Here is a 16337-nt window from a genome sequence, read left to right as displayed (position 1 = left end):
GATGTCTTTTATAAAAGATGTTAAGATTTTGTGCTTGACATAAAAGGCAAAAAAAATTTATTTGATTTTTCACTGCGATGTTAGCATCAAGTAAATTCCTTTTTGGAAATTTTCTTTTCACAGCTGCACTCTCTAGGCATTCTACTGCAGATCTAGAGTAGAAAAATGCTCGGTATTACATTAGTTTCTTAACGATAGCTTTCCTAAACAAAGTCGGTGTGTTCCTGATAAAAATTACTACAAGTTATTTTATGGATGAAGAAAGAATAAACAATTAAAACAGGGACAACACAACCACATCTTTCAACTGTTGAAAGATGTGGTTGTGTTGTCCCTGTTTTAATTGTTTATTCTTTCTTCATCCATGACTTAAACCAACACGCTCTTCTGCCAAGCAAGTTATTTTACAACTCATGTTCACTGATGAAACTTTGCACTGCACTCTGCCTTGCACCTTCCAGTATATACTCTAAATTTCACTCATATTACGCCATAGGTTAAAAAGTTAACCCTATTGGGTAGTGCCCCCCCTTAATCTCAATCGATCGCGTCTGCCAGAGTAGCTGGCTTCACGAAGTAGCGACGTGTCCAATGGTACTTGGTGAGTTCCGTCAGTGGTGGCGCGACAGGCTTCAACGTTTCGCCAACACCACAAAAATATTAACTAAGCGTTTGCGTGTAAACTGGCAATGAACCTAATCTGCCGAACTTCGGATTCGGCAAAGTTCGGCACATGACAAACTTTTAAAGGAAAGTTCGGCAAAGATTCAGCAAATGCCTGCGCACGCGTGAGACTGCAACGGGCTGACAGGACTGCGACGGGGCCGCAGGAATCAACGCAAGTGACAAATGATGCGGTCGGTACATTCTGGATAACATGATATTAATTTTATCTTTCCAGTGATGCTTGAGGTAGTTGCAACATTGAAGCGCCGTTCACACTCTTGCGACCGAGTAAGACCGAGAGAGACCACACCGGTTTTTAAGCCTTTTGCGACTTCTTAGGACAGGATGCGATGCAGCGGAACTGGTCCTAAGAGATCGCAAGAGGCTTAAAAACTGGTCTTGTCTCTCTCAGTCCTACTCGGTTGCAAGAGTGTGAATGGGCCTTGACTGACAAGTACTTTAAAGCACTCCTCACCATTACAACAATCCTGTTCTTGACTCACAAGCAGTCTGTGCCAAAACAAAATATCATTGCTTTCTAATTAGCGTCATTTCGTGGTTTTCATTTGTCCGCATAAAACTAAACACAGAACTATCATGCTCGAAGTTGCGCATCCGACATTCCTAACTCCTAGATGTCCGCATGTCTCCCAACATCACAAACTGGCAATTTAAAAGTTAGAAACAAGACGTGATTGAGACACACTTTCATGCAAAGCTGAAGTGACTCAAATTGGAAAAAAAAACAAAAAAAAACATGCATATTTACACTAATATTGTTATTTCTTCTGGTGAAGGCACAGCAGCCATTGCATTAATTTTCGCGTACGAAACGGTAAAAGTTTGACCTATCACTACAAATTACAGTGATAGAAGCAGCATTTGACCTTTTGTGGCAGGTTCTGTACCAGGCAAAAGATTGGCTTGGAGCAGTCACTGATCCTTTTGGTGCAGATGCCAACATCTCTTAGCACATCACTTGAAAATTAAAGTGACTCTATCGCTAGAAGAGTTCATCTTTGATAATGACTGAGTGTTCCTCTTTGATGCTGGAGCATATTACTTATTACCTTTTGTAATAAGAATAAATAGGGTGCCAAAGGGATACAGAGCATTATTTTTTTAGAAATAAGGCTCAGTCAGAGAAGGTTCCATTTACAATGGGTACTAAAAAATTGATGAAAAATTTATTATAGTGCAACACTTCAGTTGGAATAAAGCTTCCTCCCTTCGCACATTTATGGCCGTTAGTTTATTCAGCCTGTATATACAGTATAGACCACTTACAACGTAACCGCTTATAGTGCAGGACCGGGTATAATGCGGCTTTTTTAAACCACTGGTTCGCCTCCCATAGAACTCCATGTAATTACATACCGCTTAAAATGCAGGCACGCGAAGGGAAATACCGGTTATAGTGCTGTTTTTGGAACAGCCCGCCGACCGCGCCCGACGCAGCGAGCACGCTTCCCTGTGCGACACTAGATAACGGCGCAAGCCGCAAGCGGCACTCGCGGGACAAGGAGGTTGCTTGAAGAAGCAGGGAGAAGCGAAGAGAGAGGCTTCAGTTGCCATAGCGACGGAGGGACGCACGCACGTGTCATTCACATGCGTGCGTCCCTCCGCAGCGTCGGAAACAACCGCAACGACAGACCAATCGCAGGTCGAGGAGAAGTGTTCGCGCGCGTTGCATGCCGGTCGCGGGCCGGCTGCTTCTATCCGCAAACATGGCGTCGGTTGTGATCGTCGATGTAGACAGCGTGGTAGAAGCTCATCGTTCCGCGTAAAAGCGCTATCCTTGACTGTGAATTTTCGTTGTGTGTCGCTATGATAGGCAAAAGTATTCCAAAAGCCGGGAATCATAATGATCCAAAAAACTGCTCCGACTTTACTCAACAAGATTAACAATTTAATCAAACGTTTCGTCTCCCATGCAGGAAACATCGTCAGTGAAACCTACAAGCAGGAATGAGGAAAAAAACTTCAACAGCCCTATTTAAGCAAGTCCGCGTACAGATCGGGGAGGGGGCCGCGGTTCGAGTTGCAAGCTGATGAGTCACTTCGGATGAACCATGATTCCACGAACCTGCGTGGACCCCACCTTTGTTCGCGCGCCAGAGTGGACGCATTCTCAAAGTCGAAACAGTGACCCGTATTCCAACAATGGTCTACGAGTTCCGTCTTCGCTCTTGTCGCATGCGTGGCCTTCGCCACGTCCCTTTTGTGTTCGTTTAAGCGAGTGCAGAGCTTCCGGCCTGTCTCCCCAAAGTAGGATGCGTCACAGTCTAGACAATTCACTTTATACACAACACCACACTGGGACTCTGGGGGGGTGTAATCTTTAGGTTTAGAAATGAGGTCACGTAGTTTACGATGGGGTTTGAAAGCAGTGCGGATATTCAAAGGGGCGAGGGCCCTGCGAATAGACTCAGAAACACCTCTCAAATAGGGTATTGTTACCTGCCCTGTCCTAAGTCGTCCATTATCCTGACTTCTTCTTTGCCCCATCTGTTTGCGCGCGTTATCAATAAAACGTTTCGGATAATTCCGTTTCATCAACAGGTCAACAATAACAGGGTGATTTCAGATAAGATCGACCAAAGGATGGCTAGTCGACATTTTCAAATCAACTGATGTTTTTATATGTTATTGTCTAGTGTCTGGTATGAACGAATCCAAACTTAGTTTTGACTAGAAAAAATACTTGGGGACAGGAAAAATCGTAAGGCATGAGGTGGTGGACAGTTGCATTAACGCGCACTGATGGAGGGGGCCCGTTTGAGAGTGAATAACTAAAGCGATAACATTAGGAGAACTCTAATACGTTTTAGGCGCAAACTATGGGTATAGCTTGCTTGTAATATAAAGTAATCATATTTATTCAAAATTTATTTATTTTTCTAAAAATTGACAAACATGCCTGCTCGAACGACAAATGGCAAACTTTGGAGGTCTGTATCTCATGAAATAATTTAATCATTATGATATAATTTGCAGATATTATTCTACTAATATATAGCTAATATTTAAAAAATAACTAAGGTATCTGTGTGATACAATAGTTAGGATATATTTAGTCAAACATGGAAAAAAGTCAAACAAAGAAAAATTCCGATGCGAATAAAAAAAAAAACACCACCCTCGATTTTTTTTAAATTTAGGTAACCTGTTATACTCTATTTCGGCATTCATTTCCATTAGAAACATGTTGCATCATTTTATTGAGAAAGAAGATACAACTCCCCAAAGTAGGGTCCTTTTTCAAAGCCTACATTTAGCCGTGTTTTATACAAGAACTGACTCTGAGTTCCAGTTTCATGAAACCAACACACATCTTTTATATATTTTTATTCAGATGAGGCCAATGATAACTAAAGAAATCGTTCACACACTTAAATTAAGAAGAAACTACTGTGTACAAAGAGGTATCATATTACGGACTAGTGATCCGAGAAAAGATCATGCAGCCATCGGCCACTAGGAACTTTGTTTACTTTATTCTAATGCGACACTATATGCTATTCCCTCTTCCGCTCTACCTTCATCTCTCTCTCTCTCTCTTATATATATCCCTGATATATATCCAGAACAAAAACATGTTCAAGCATTCCCTTTCTGCGTGGTAGTGTTCTGTGGCTAGCAAAAATCATTTCCTCGCTAAGCTCACGATTATGGCAAAATAGTTGCCGGAAACCGCAGACGACACTCGTCGCTAGTTCTGGCAAAACGGCCGATACAATCTTTTTTTCGCATTTCCCCGCTCGCTGTCAAGGACAAGGGGGTTCGCTTCAACCAGCAAAACATGGCCGCCGACGCCTGTTTACTGAGCAGTCATGCCTGTCGCCATCTCACTCGCTGGCGTCACGGGCGATAATATCAGGCACAAAGGGGCACACCAACCGGCAGCATTATCCCCAAATACTCGAGCCTCGCGTAAATACATAGAGTGTAAACGCTGTCGCCATGTTATCGTAGTAAGACCGCCCCCCCCCCCCTCCCCCAACGGGGGACTGCAGTACGCGACGGCGTACTAACACAACGGCGACGATATCGACATCGCGGGCTCCGAATTTTCCCATAGTTCTACTCCACGGGCATTTCTCGAAACGCTTGATATTGTGTACGCCCGCCTGGAAGGATTTCAGGCGCGTAGTTAAGATAAGGCGGTTCTCCGCGGCAAAAGAAAGCAATTTCACAAAAGCTTAAAAGCGGCGGCGACGCGTGTGCGGTGAACGCTTGTAGTTTTGGTGTAGACAGGGTGTGTGTGTTCTCGTTGTTGACACCAGCCGGCGATAAGGCACTGCAGGCGGTAGCTCAGTACAGCAAGGGCTAATCCGAGTGACCATCAACGTAACCCCACCGCCAACCCCTCGCGAACCGGTCGCCGACATGGCTCAGGCTGTGTCATGAACCACGTGGTAGAAGCTCGGGTGCTTTCATATCAGTGCGTGGAGGGACGACAGTGCGATTCCGGAAAGTCTTTTCCAAAGGCCGCTGACCACAATTTTTTGTCTGGAGACTTTCCCTCTTTCTTCCTTTGACGTGGATCAAGCTTTGCCGACAGCCTCAGTTGTGACCTCTCTTTTCAAATGTATGTTTGCAGTGAGTGAGCTCCTCAGCCTCGGACTTGTCACTTGCGCACCCAGTAGTTCTTTCACTTGGCAATTATATGCCATCAGTTGGGGTTTAATTTCTATTATTTATGTATACATTATGAAGACGTCCTGGAGCTCCGAACGAGTGTTTTGTGCAGATTACTTTTGCAAACACAAAAAGACTATACCAAAGCAGCGGAATTTTCGAAGTGTTGGCGAGTTGGACCTAAACTCGTTGAAGCAAATTCTTCCGCCTGACTGTTCCACCAAAGTGAGTGCGACGGACTACCTGTGCTACCATTGCTTCATGCACATCACTAAGGAGATCTCGATGCGAAGCTCAGAGCAGTGCCCTGACATATTTGTGCCAGCTGAAGAAGCAATTGAAGATCTAAATCGCAGCATACTACCTACAGATGTGTCGCCGCTGAGACAACCAAGCGTCGTAAGAAGTCGGGACAGGCCTGCCTATGTCAAGAGAAAGCAGACAGAACTGGAGCAGGTTGCTGTCAAGAATATACGCTCAAGGCTACGTATTGCGTACGACAGGGACGCACCATCGGGGTCGTCCGAACCAACATGCTCCACATGCACTGAGTGGGTGGACAACTTTCGGCAGGCCTTTGAAACCGCCACCTCTCTCCGGGAACGTTGTCAACTGCTTACACTCCTGCCGTCAACACTGACGAAGAATGAGGTTCAAAAGATGATTCCACAGGCCTCAATGTACCTCATCAGTAAATCCCGAAAACTCAAGGAAAAGCATGGCGTGTGGTATGAGCCGGATCTTTACACGAGGTGCAAGGTGAGCCCTGAGAACCTGTCTGCTGCCTAGAGTACTTCACGAAAGACGAGCTACAATGTTCGCGCCAAAGTCCCAACCAGAAGTACGACATCTCTGTCATGCTCAACGGAGAGAAAACGTTCGTGCCAAAGCGCTTCATGACACGCTCAATACGAGAGGCCTTCCGTATATACAAAGACAAGCATCCCGATTCCGGCGTTGGGCTAACGAAATTTTATTTGTTGCGCCCTAGATGGGTCCAATGTATTCCACACCAGGAAGTGTGCGTTTGTGTGCGCTGCGCCAATTATTATCTTTGTATTGCCGCTCTAGAGAACGTTACAGGCTCAACATTCAACACTGGTGAAATGAACTCGGCATTTCTGTGCGACCCAGCAACAGAACTGTGCCTTCAAGGAGACTGTGATCACTGCCCAAAAGGCCAGTTTCTTACACTCCAGGAACTTGATATCCCGGAGGATGAAGAGATTGTGCTTGCAACATGGGAGTCCGGCGACCTTGTGAAAAAAAACTTTGGAACCTGAGACTTTCCTAAAAGTCATCCAAGTGACGGTTGGAAGTTAGGTACTTCACAACCATATCCGGCAAACGCAAGGTAAAGCGATCTACGATGAAAAACAGTGCATGCAACGCGGGAGCATTGTCTTTCATTTTGACTTTGCTGAAAACTGGACCATCGTGCTTCCTGACGAAGTGCAAGCATATCACTGGAAAAAAAAAACAAGTTTCGATATTTACATGTGTAGTGACGACAAGAAAATCTACAAACAGCTTTGCCATCATCAGTGAGGACCTGTGTCACGACGCCGCTCACGCTTGCTTGGCTCTAGAAAAAGTGAAGGAGTGGGTTGAAGACAACGTTGCGGTATACTCGTACGTGACGTACGTAAGTGACGGCGCCGCCAGTCATTTCAAGAATCGCTACCAGCTTCACCAATTTGCAAAGGACGATTGCCCACAAGCCCAGTGGTTATTTTCTGCATCTGGACATGGGAAAAATGCATGTGACGGAGTTGGCGGACTCGTGAAGCACCAGGCCACGCTGAACAACCTGAGAGAACGTTCAGTAAGCGCAATTCAGACGGCCAGGACAATGGTGAGCGTTCTATCAAAGAAACTGAAAGGCGTGCATCTTGTATATCTGGACGAAAATGAGGTTGTTCGGTATCGTGAACAAAAAAAAGAAGAGTGGCTGACGGTGCGCGCCTTCCCTGGCATTCAGTCTTGGCACGCGTGGCGGCTCAGCAAGTCATCAACAGAAGGGACCTGCGACGTATATGTAGCACGGACAGTCGGATCTGCTTGGAAGCAACTTTATTAAATGGGTACAGCGAGGAAAACCTTAGCGTAAAGTGCCGAATTTGATTTCCCAAGGACTGCTCATTTTGAATGCAGGGACATCTTATTTATCACATTTTTCTTCACGGGGTATTTAACCTACTGTTTTTGTTGGTGGTTACTAATAATTTTTATCTGATCACTATAAAAAAAATCCCAAAATGTTATCCTCGAGCAGGATCAAATATATCGGCTTGCCACGATTCATTCATACACCGAGAGCATCGAAGCTGCTCCAGTTAGGCACTATGGCATCCGTCACCTGAAATTGTTTGTAATCGTAAATACACAGCCAACCTAAATATCTTACTATTATATCTTTGTTTTTGTGTGTGGAAGTAAAGTTATTTATTTTACTCTAGATGTAAAATATACTGGAAGGTACAACTTCACACTGCATCATCTTTTCTCAAATCATTAGTCTCTAATATGATACCACTTTGTACGCTTATGTAAAATGCTGTATATAGTTTCTCCTCCCTTTTACTGTGTGACCGATCGCTCTTTTTATCAATGACCTCATCTGAATAAATGTATATAAAAGATTTGTGCAAGTTTCATGAAACTGGAACTCAGAGTCACTTCTTGTATAGGACACTGCTAAGTGTAGGCTTTGAAAAAGGACCCTACTTTGGGGAGTTGTTTCTTCTTTCAAAGTGCAATGATGCAACATGTTTTTAATAGAAATGAATGCCGAAATAGAGTATAACAGGGTACCCAAATTTAAAAAAAATCGAAGGTGGTGTTTTTTTTTTTATTCGCATTGGAATTTTTCTTTGTTTGATTTTTTCCCCATGTTTGCCTAAATATATTGTAGCTATTGTGTCACTCAGATACCTTATTTATTTTTTCAATAATAGCCATATATTAGTGAAATAATGTCTGCAAGTTATGTAATAATGATTAAATTATTTCATGAGATACAGATTTCCAAAGTTTGCCATTTGTCGTTCGAGCAGGCATGTTTGGCAATTTTTAGAAAACTAAATAAATTTTTAATAAATATTATTACTTTATATTACAAGCAAGTTGTACCCATAGTTTGTTTGTAAAAAGTTTTAAAATTCTCCTAATTTTATTGTTTTAATTATTCACTTTCAAACTTGCCCCCTCCATCAGTGCGCGTTATTGGAACTGTCCTCCTCTCCCTGCCTTACGATTTTTCTTGTCTCCAAATTTTTTTTCTGGTCAAAACTAAGTGTGGATTCGTTTATACCAGACACTAGACAATGTCATATAAAAACATCAGTTGATTTAAAAATGTCGACCAGCCACCCTTTGGTCGATCTTATCTGAAATCACCCAACAGCATCTTCAGAAGCGCGCAATTGAGGATTAGAAGAAATGCGTTCGGACCGATGTAGTAAGGTTTTTACGACAGCCCTTTTATGTTCGACAGAATGGTGCGAGTTAAAGTTTAAGAGGTTGCCTGTATCGCAAGCTTTGCGGTACACTGTTGTATCTAAGCGACCGTTACTATTTCGAAACACATTAACATCCAGAAAAGGCAGCGCACTGTTTTGTTCAACTTCATGTGTGAATTGGATTGATGATTCAACGTTGTTTAAAGCTAAATGAAAGTCAGCAACATGGTCCTTGTTTAAAATTACAAAAGTGTCGTCCACATAACGTTTGTAAAACCCTATCGGGAGCATACTCTGTTCAAGGACAGTTTCCTCCACATACTCCATAACCAGATTTGCCATTGTAACAGAAATTGGGCTACCCATTGGACATCCTTCAATTTGGTGATAAATTTGTCCGCGAAACGTAAAATGCGATTGTTTAAGACAAAAACGTAGCAAAATTACAATATCATCCACCGTTAACGACGTGCGTGATGGGAGGCTGTCATCCCTACGTAGGCGTGTTTCGGCTATCTCAACAGCCCGAGAGGTGGGGACATTCGTGAACAAGGACACGACATCAAATGAAACCATTATGTCGTCTTCGTCTAGGACGTGATCCCGAACCAGGCCCACGAATTCTTGGGAATTCCGTACTGTTAAACCATTTTTACCTTTGACCGGAGTGATGAGTTCGACCAGATATTTTGACAGATTGTACGTCGGAGACCCAATAAATGAAACAATAGGACGCAACGGGCACTCGGGCTTGTGAATTTCGGGGAGACCGTACAATTTAGGTGTAGACCCGTCAGAAGAAAAAAGACGACGGTACATGGCATCGTCTAGGCGTTTCTTCTTTTTTTAGATGGCGGAGGTGATCAACAAGGGATCTCTCAGATTTAGGAGTGGGGTCCCGGGGTAACGTCACAAAATGCGCTGTGTCGTCAAGAATTACCTGCATTTTTTCATAGTAACTTTCTTTATCGAGGATAACAGTGCCTTTCCCCTTGTCAGCTGTAAGAATAATAATTGATTGATCCGATTTAAGATCCCGTAGTGCCAACTGCTCCACCTTGCTCAGATTCGATGGCGTTACTTTAGCATTATTAAGCATAGTCGATATGCGGCTGCGGGCCAGATTGATCCCGGTCGTATCCTGTAGGTGACGAAGTGCCTCCTCAATTTCAATTATAAAGTCTCTTTTGGGAACTACACGTGGGGCTAGAGCGAAATCAAGTCTTTTCGAAAGAAGACTTACATGACCGGCGGAGAGCTCTTTCGATGACAAGTTGTAGACCGCTGATGCCGGTGGTGTGGGGACCTTTGGAATTAGTTGGGACAGTTTCTTGTCATGGGTATCCGTGCATTTGACCCTTTCCGTTTCTTCTGCTTGCTTCCGTGCACCGAACACGTGGTGCATGTCGTCAGGTTGGAGAGTCCGTCGTAGGAACTTCTCAGCTGTAACAAGCCGGTGCCGACAGTCGATGAGTTTCTGCTTGTTGTCCAGCATCCGTGCCTTGAGGCAGTCACGGCTGAAGTTCTGGGCCAGTTTTCTTCCGTAGGGTGTGTCGACCCGGGGGCGACATCGTAGACCATGTGGAATCACGTTGTGGTTCAGGCACTCACGGTTGATGATATTGTAATTTTGCTACGTTTTTGTCTTAAACAATCGCATTTTACGTTTCGCGGACAAATTTATCACCAAATTGAAGGATGTCCAATGGGTAGCCCAATTTCTGTTACAATGGCAAATCTGGTTATGGAGTATGTGGAGGAAACTGTCCTTGAACAGAGTATGCTCCCGATAGGGTTTTACAAACGTTATGTGGACGACACTTTTGTAATTTTAAACAAGGACCATGTTGCTGACTTTCATTTAGCTTTAAACAACGTTGAATCATCAATCCAATTCACACATGAAGTTGAACAGAACGGTGCGCTGCCTTTTCTGGATGTTAATGTGTTTCGAAATAGTAACGGTCGCTTAGATACAACAGTGTACCGCAAAGCTTACGATACAGGCAACCTCTTAAACTTTAACTCGCACCATTCTGTCGAACATAAAAGGGCTGTCGTTAAAACCTTACTACATCGGTCCGAACGCATTTCTTCTAATCCTCAATTGCGCGCTTCTGAAGATGCTGTTATTGTTGACCTGTTGATGAAGCGGAATTATCCGAAACGTTTTATTGATAACACGCGCAAACAGATGGGGCAAAGAAGAAGTCAGGATAATGGACGACTTAGGACAGGGCAAGTAACAATACCCTATTTGAGAGGTGTTTCTGAGTCTATTCGCAAGGCCCTCACCCCTTTGAATATCCGCACTGCTTTCAAACCCCATTGTAAACTACGTGACCTCATTTCTAAACCTAAAGATTACACCCCCCCAGAGTCCCAGTAAGGTGTAGTGTATAAAGTGAATTGTCTAGACTGTGACGCACCCTACATTGGGGAGACAGGCCGGAAGCGCTGCACTCGCTTAAACGAACACAAAAGGGACGTGGCGAAGGCCACGCATGCGACAAGAGCGAAGACGGAACTCGTAGACCATTGTTGGAAAACGGGTCACTGTTTCGACTTTGAGAATGCGTCTACTCTGGCGCGCGAACAAAGGTGGGGTCCACGCAGGTTCGTGAATCATGGTTCATCCGAAGTGACTCATCAGCTTGCAACTCGAACCGCGGCCCACTCCCCGATGTGTACGCGGACTTGCTTAAATAGGGCTGTTGAAGTTTTTTCCCTCATTCCTGCTTGTAGGTTTCACTGACGATGTTTCCTGCATGGGTGACGAAACGTTTGATTAAATTGTTAATCTTGTTGAGTAAAGTCGGAGCAGTTTTTTTGATCGTCGCTATGATAACCCAGCACGTACTAGAAGGAAAGATCCACCTACTCGTGCGGCAATGTTGTGGCGGCACTCTCAAGACGGCAGAAACGCCCGTGTCATCATGTTTGTATACTTCGACTACAGTGGTGCTTTCTAAGCATTTGTTTTCGAACACCGCCCGGATTTCTTATTTGGAGCATTTCATGCCTGTGCTCAAGTTGAAGGTATTACTGGCGCGTACCGTATAAAGGATGCGAATTTTCACGCGTTTTCATCTCCGGAGAAAAGTGATTAGGGTTAGCAATTCTGAATGCTCGCAACGTCCGTCCGCAACTCGCGACGCTGTTAAAAGGCTGCGCCAGGCAAAAGTCACTCACTTCTTTCAAATGTGTGACACACTTGAGAGGGAAGTGTACTAGTCTGGTGAAATAAAGACTCTCCTCAAACTAAGCTTTATTTTTCATCTAACATAACATAAATTCTTTTACAAAGGTAAGTTGTCTCATGGCATGTATTTTGGCCTGAAAAATTGATGTTTTGGTTATAACGCGGTACCGCTTATAGTGCGGATTTTCGCGACTCCCGCGACATACGTTATATGCGGTCTACACTATATTTTGTAAAATGCCTGCAAAAACCAGCTCGTCTATCTATCAACAAAAAAGTGCCCACCAAGTTTTATGAACCTACCAAACTCAATTTAATATTGTGAACTGTTAAAACAACCACCCTTAAGTATGAAAACCTACACTTATGCAAGTGACACTGATCCTTAGTGGCGTTAGAACCAGAGTCAAGTCAAAGTTTGCAGTTCTTTCGATCGACAGATGCACGGGAACAAACTTGACTACCATTTATTCAAACATAGACCCGCATTTTTTCTTCTCGGCGTAATTTTTAAATTGGAGATCAACCTACCACCGAGACAAAAAAAAAAAAAGTAGACCTGGAATTGTACTGGGCATAATTATGGAGCCTATCACGCTACACCTAGCACTCCGGTGCAAAGCGGTGAAGCTCGACATGCGCGCGCTGGTGAGCGGCGGCACGGAACTATGCGGCAGACATACAGTGCAACCCACTTATCGCGATAATGAGAAAACCCAAAATTGCAATCGTTATAACTGATTATCGTTGTATCTAGACTAGAAACTCATAATTTCCAGTTTAGAAACTGATCGTTATAAGCGGTACATTGTTATATGTGGTATCGTTATAAGTGGGTTGCGCTGTAATTAAGAGGAGACACCCCCTGGGAGGGTCAACTTTTGAACCCTTGGATTAAAATTAATGAAATTTACAGGGTAGGCTGTTGGTCATGCTAGAGGGTGCATAACAAAATTTCAGGTCTGTCGGTTAAGTGGGAAGGAAATTAGGGCAGCTTCTATCAGCAACATCCCTACATTGTTTAGTTAATCTATCATCGGAAAACTATCACAATATTCAAGATCTTTATTCGCTAGATATATAGCAGAATGCCTAAAAGGTGCACCTATGGAAAGTTTTTTCTAAAAAGTCATTGATTTCATCAATTTTCTCTTCTGCAAAATTGGTCAACTTTTTGGTCTTCTGTGTCTCCAACAAAAAGTAAACATTTTTTTAAAAGACATCCGTAAAGTGACAAACAATCTCCATAGGCGCATTCCTTATTAAATTTCAGTCAGGAAAAGTGAAGAATGAGTCTTCCCTGTATTGCCATTCTCAAACGATAGATTGACTAAAATGGAATTTATACCAAAAAGTGGAATGGAGAAAAATGTGTTCAAAGTGCTCCAAACCCTACCTTTTCTTTAGCTTTGGTGGACAGAAAATAATTTATAAAAAATTAACTATGCAGTGTAAACTAGTGAAAATTTCTGGGTATACTCTCTGGATGTAGATGGATGTAAATATGTAATTTTTCAAAATCGATGTTTTTTGCAGAATTTTTTCTTCTCTGGGTAGTGTCCCCTCTTAAGCGATCTCATCGGGAGTACAAGACCCTGGTTCTGTCTTATCACAGTAGCCGCCATCGTACAATTTGGCAATGCTTTCTCGCAACTTTTAGCTCCCCACATCGCCGACATCGTCTGGAAATTTAGACGGTCTCGGCGATGAATCCGCCAGCGCATCGACGAACCAGCGCGATTGACGAGCAATCTCAATACTTCGTTCCACCTAAATTTAATGCGCAGCCGTCGCTATGGGCCAATGAGGCTGACCAGCGTCAAAGCGCGACATTATGGCGTTCGTCCATCTTCCTCTGTGTGGTCTTTCATAGACTAAACCAATTAAGTGCAGCGAATGTCCCGTGACTTGCGCTTTTCGAATGTGTTTGTGGTTGTATGTGTTCGAGCCTTCGACTGTGCTCCCACCTAAGATAAAACAAACAGTAAGGCGAGTAGGGACACCCTGAAATACATATTTGTCTGATTTAACTTTCCTCCTACTTTTCTAAATATTAAAGTCAACCAACGATAATTTTTTTTTCTTTTTTGCATTGCCCATTTTGGCGCAGGTCTGGCACAATTCTTAGCAAAAAATGGTACTTTGGCGCAAGACGTAGCACACTTTCGTTCATGGCGCAATTTGGCACAAATGGCAAGGCACTTCCATTGCTTTAATTGGCGTTTTCAGTACTCAAAAATTTGTAGGAGTTTGTCAAAAGAGCCCATATGTCCTTGCATTTCAAAAACTAGATCCTCACTTCCCAGCACCATTCAATTACTGATCTAAGCTATCGAAGCGGCATGCCCTTTAGACTAACTAAATCGAAGCCTAAATTTCACCAAAGCATGAAAACAAATTCCAGTGTGTCTGGAAAATTGCTCTTCACTTTCTTATTTCTCATCCCTTCTTGAGGTCCCTCCACCACATCACCAAGGAGCTGCAGCAGAGGCTGGATCCCACACTTGCATTTGGTTGTGGACAACTGCGCTACAACCTCTTGCAATTGATTGTCGTCGAAATCTGTCTATTTACATGAAAGTGAAACGAGCCGCCACGAGAGAACACGCTAGCACCGTCTATTAAAGAGCCCCGGAACACTTCCAGTGTGCGCACATTTCCTCAATTTTCAAAGGGGCATGCACTTGGGGAAAACATTTCTTAAATTATTTACGATAGTGAAATGAAATTTTTGCACTTTATGGTGCTTAATATTCTTTACAAATCTAGTGTTAGATTTGATGTACAGTCGCCAACCAATTTTTCGGACTTGGAGCCCGAAATTGTCCAAATATTCAAGTAATCCGAAAAATCGATTTTAGCCCCCCCCCCCCCCAAAATATCAAAGTTCCGCACATATCCCCGCTGCGTATTGGCCAGCTTCCACTTGCTTGATGTCAATTTTAAGTTCTCATGCAACTTCTGCTTTATATTGTTCCCTTTTCATTTGTTTGTTGATCTGTTTGATCACGGAGGTGCACTTTGTTGGCACCTTTGTTGGCACAAACAGCAAAGTTGAAGTTGGCGCTATTTGGCACTCTTTGTGGAAAATGTTTAGTCCACCAGGCTCGCTTCAATACTAAGCTTATCGGCAAAAAACCTTCGTGCTCAAAGACCACAAGAACGGTAGACGGCCGCTCTTCTTGCGGTTGCACTCGAAAAACACGGACCACAAGAAAAACTGGAAGAGCCATAAGAATGGGCAGACGGTGGCCATGTTGGCTATAGCAGAACCGGAAAACCCGACTATAGACTCAACCCAGCTTGTTTATTGCGTAGGACGTGACATCGAGGCTACAGGGCGAAATCAAAACTACCAAAAAGGCGGTGACTAAGTTCGTGGCGCTATTGCGGCAGTGGTTTTGTGGCTGTTAACTTAGGAAATCACACAAATTATGTCAGAAATATCGAGCAATAAGCTTTATGGCGTTCGAAATTTCGGTCAATGTTATACATTAACTCTATGGGGTAAGTGACGGTTCGGCGCCGAATAATCGGATCTGTCCGAAAAATTGGTCTCGACTGTACTGCAAAACTTTCGGCCTAGTTCGGGACCGAAAGCGTTCAAGCGCTACTTGCACGCTGGCGCCACTCTGTTTCAATTCCGCACAACGCTCTATGAAGTTCAGCATATCATTGGTTCCTCCCACTCTCTACAATCTTTGGGTGAAACTAAATTTTTTCTGACATCAAGTGGCAGACTTTCATACATTGTAGCTTTCTTTTTCTTTTTTCTCATACCATTTCTAGCTCTCTTTTTTCTGCCAACGATTAGCAATTATAGCGTCCAGGTCTCGACAAGCCTCTCAAGCTCAACAACGGCGTTGTACACCCTGTAGAAATTTACAAAAATAACATTCTCTGTTAAAGAATAGCCCCACCTTCGTTTGCTTCACTCTCCAACATCATGCCTTTCAGCTTTGCCTTCTCGACCGCCAAGTTCGTCTCCAACTTTTCTAGGGTTAACTGAAAAAAGAAAAACAAGGAGAAACATTAAGGATGGCTAGTCGGTTTTGCATCATGGTATAATATGCGAAAAAAACACAAGCGAAAACGAAGGGAGAACTGGACAGGACGCGGCGTACACATGCATAACATTCGTTGTGCAGGTGCCAAGTCTAATACAAGTTTGTTTTGGCGGCAGTTTTAAAAAGTTGAACCTGACTCAAACATACGTATACCCATCCCTGAACCTTCAGGACACGATGGCACAATTTGAAACAAGCACATGGGTACTCATTAACAAAATATTGTTGCCAAAGATCGCTGTGTAGAGTGTCGTTGGCATGAGATTTCAATGAAAGGGACAGTCTTATACCACGTAAATG

At 43.4% G+C, this 16337-nt stretch overlaps 1 protein-coding gene across 1 annotated transcript in view; it reads right to left on the bottom strand.

The window, feature by feature from the left end:
- Positions 1-16337, bottom strand: part of LOC8034613 (condensin complex subunit 1) — a 182994-nt gene that overhangs the window by 131150 nt on the left and 35507 nt on the right. Inside the window, exon 12 of the mRNA XM_042290992.1 lies at positions 15891-15975. Within this exon, the coding sequence (XP_042146926.1) occupies positions 15891-15975 (85 nt within the window). The remainder of the gene's footprint in view (positions 1-15890; positions 15976-16337) is intronic.

Source organism: Ixodes scapularis, unplaced genomic scaffold (assembly GCF_016920785.2).
Source record: "Ixodes scapularis isolate PalLabHiFi unplaced genomic scaffold, ASM1692078v2 PGA_scaffold1__304_contigs__length_218370807, whole genome shotgun sequence".
Classification (NCBI taxonomy): domain Eukaryota; kingdom Metazoa; phylum Arthropoda; class Arachnida; order Ixodida; family Ixodidae; genus Ixodes; species Ixodes scapularis.
This window is presented reverse-complemented; position numbering and strand designations above follow the sequence as displayed.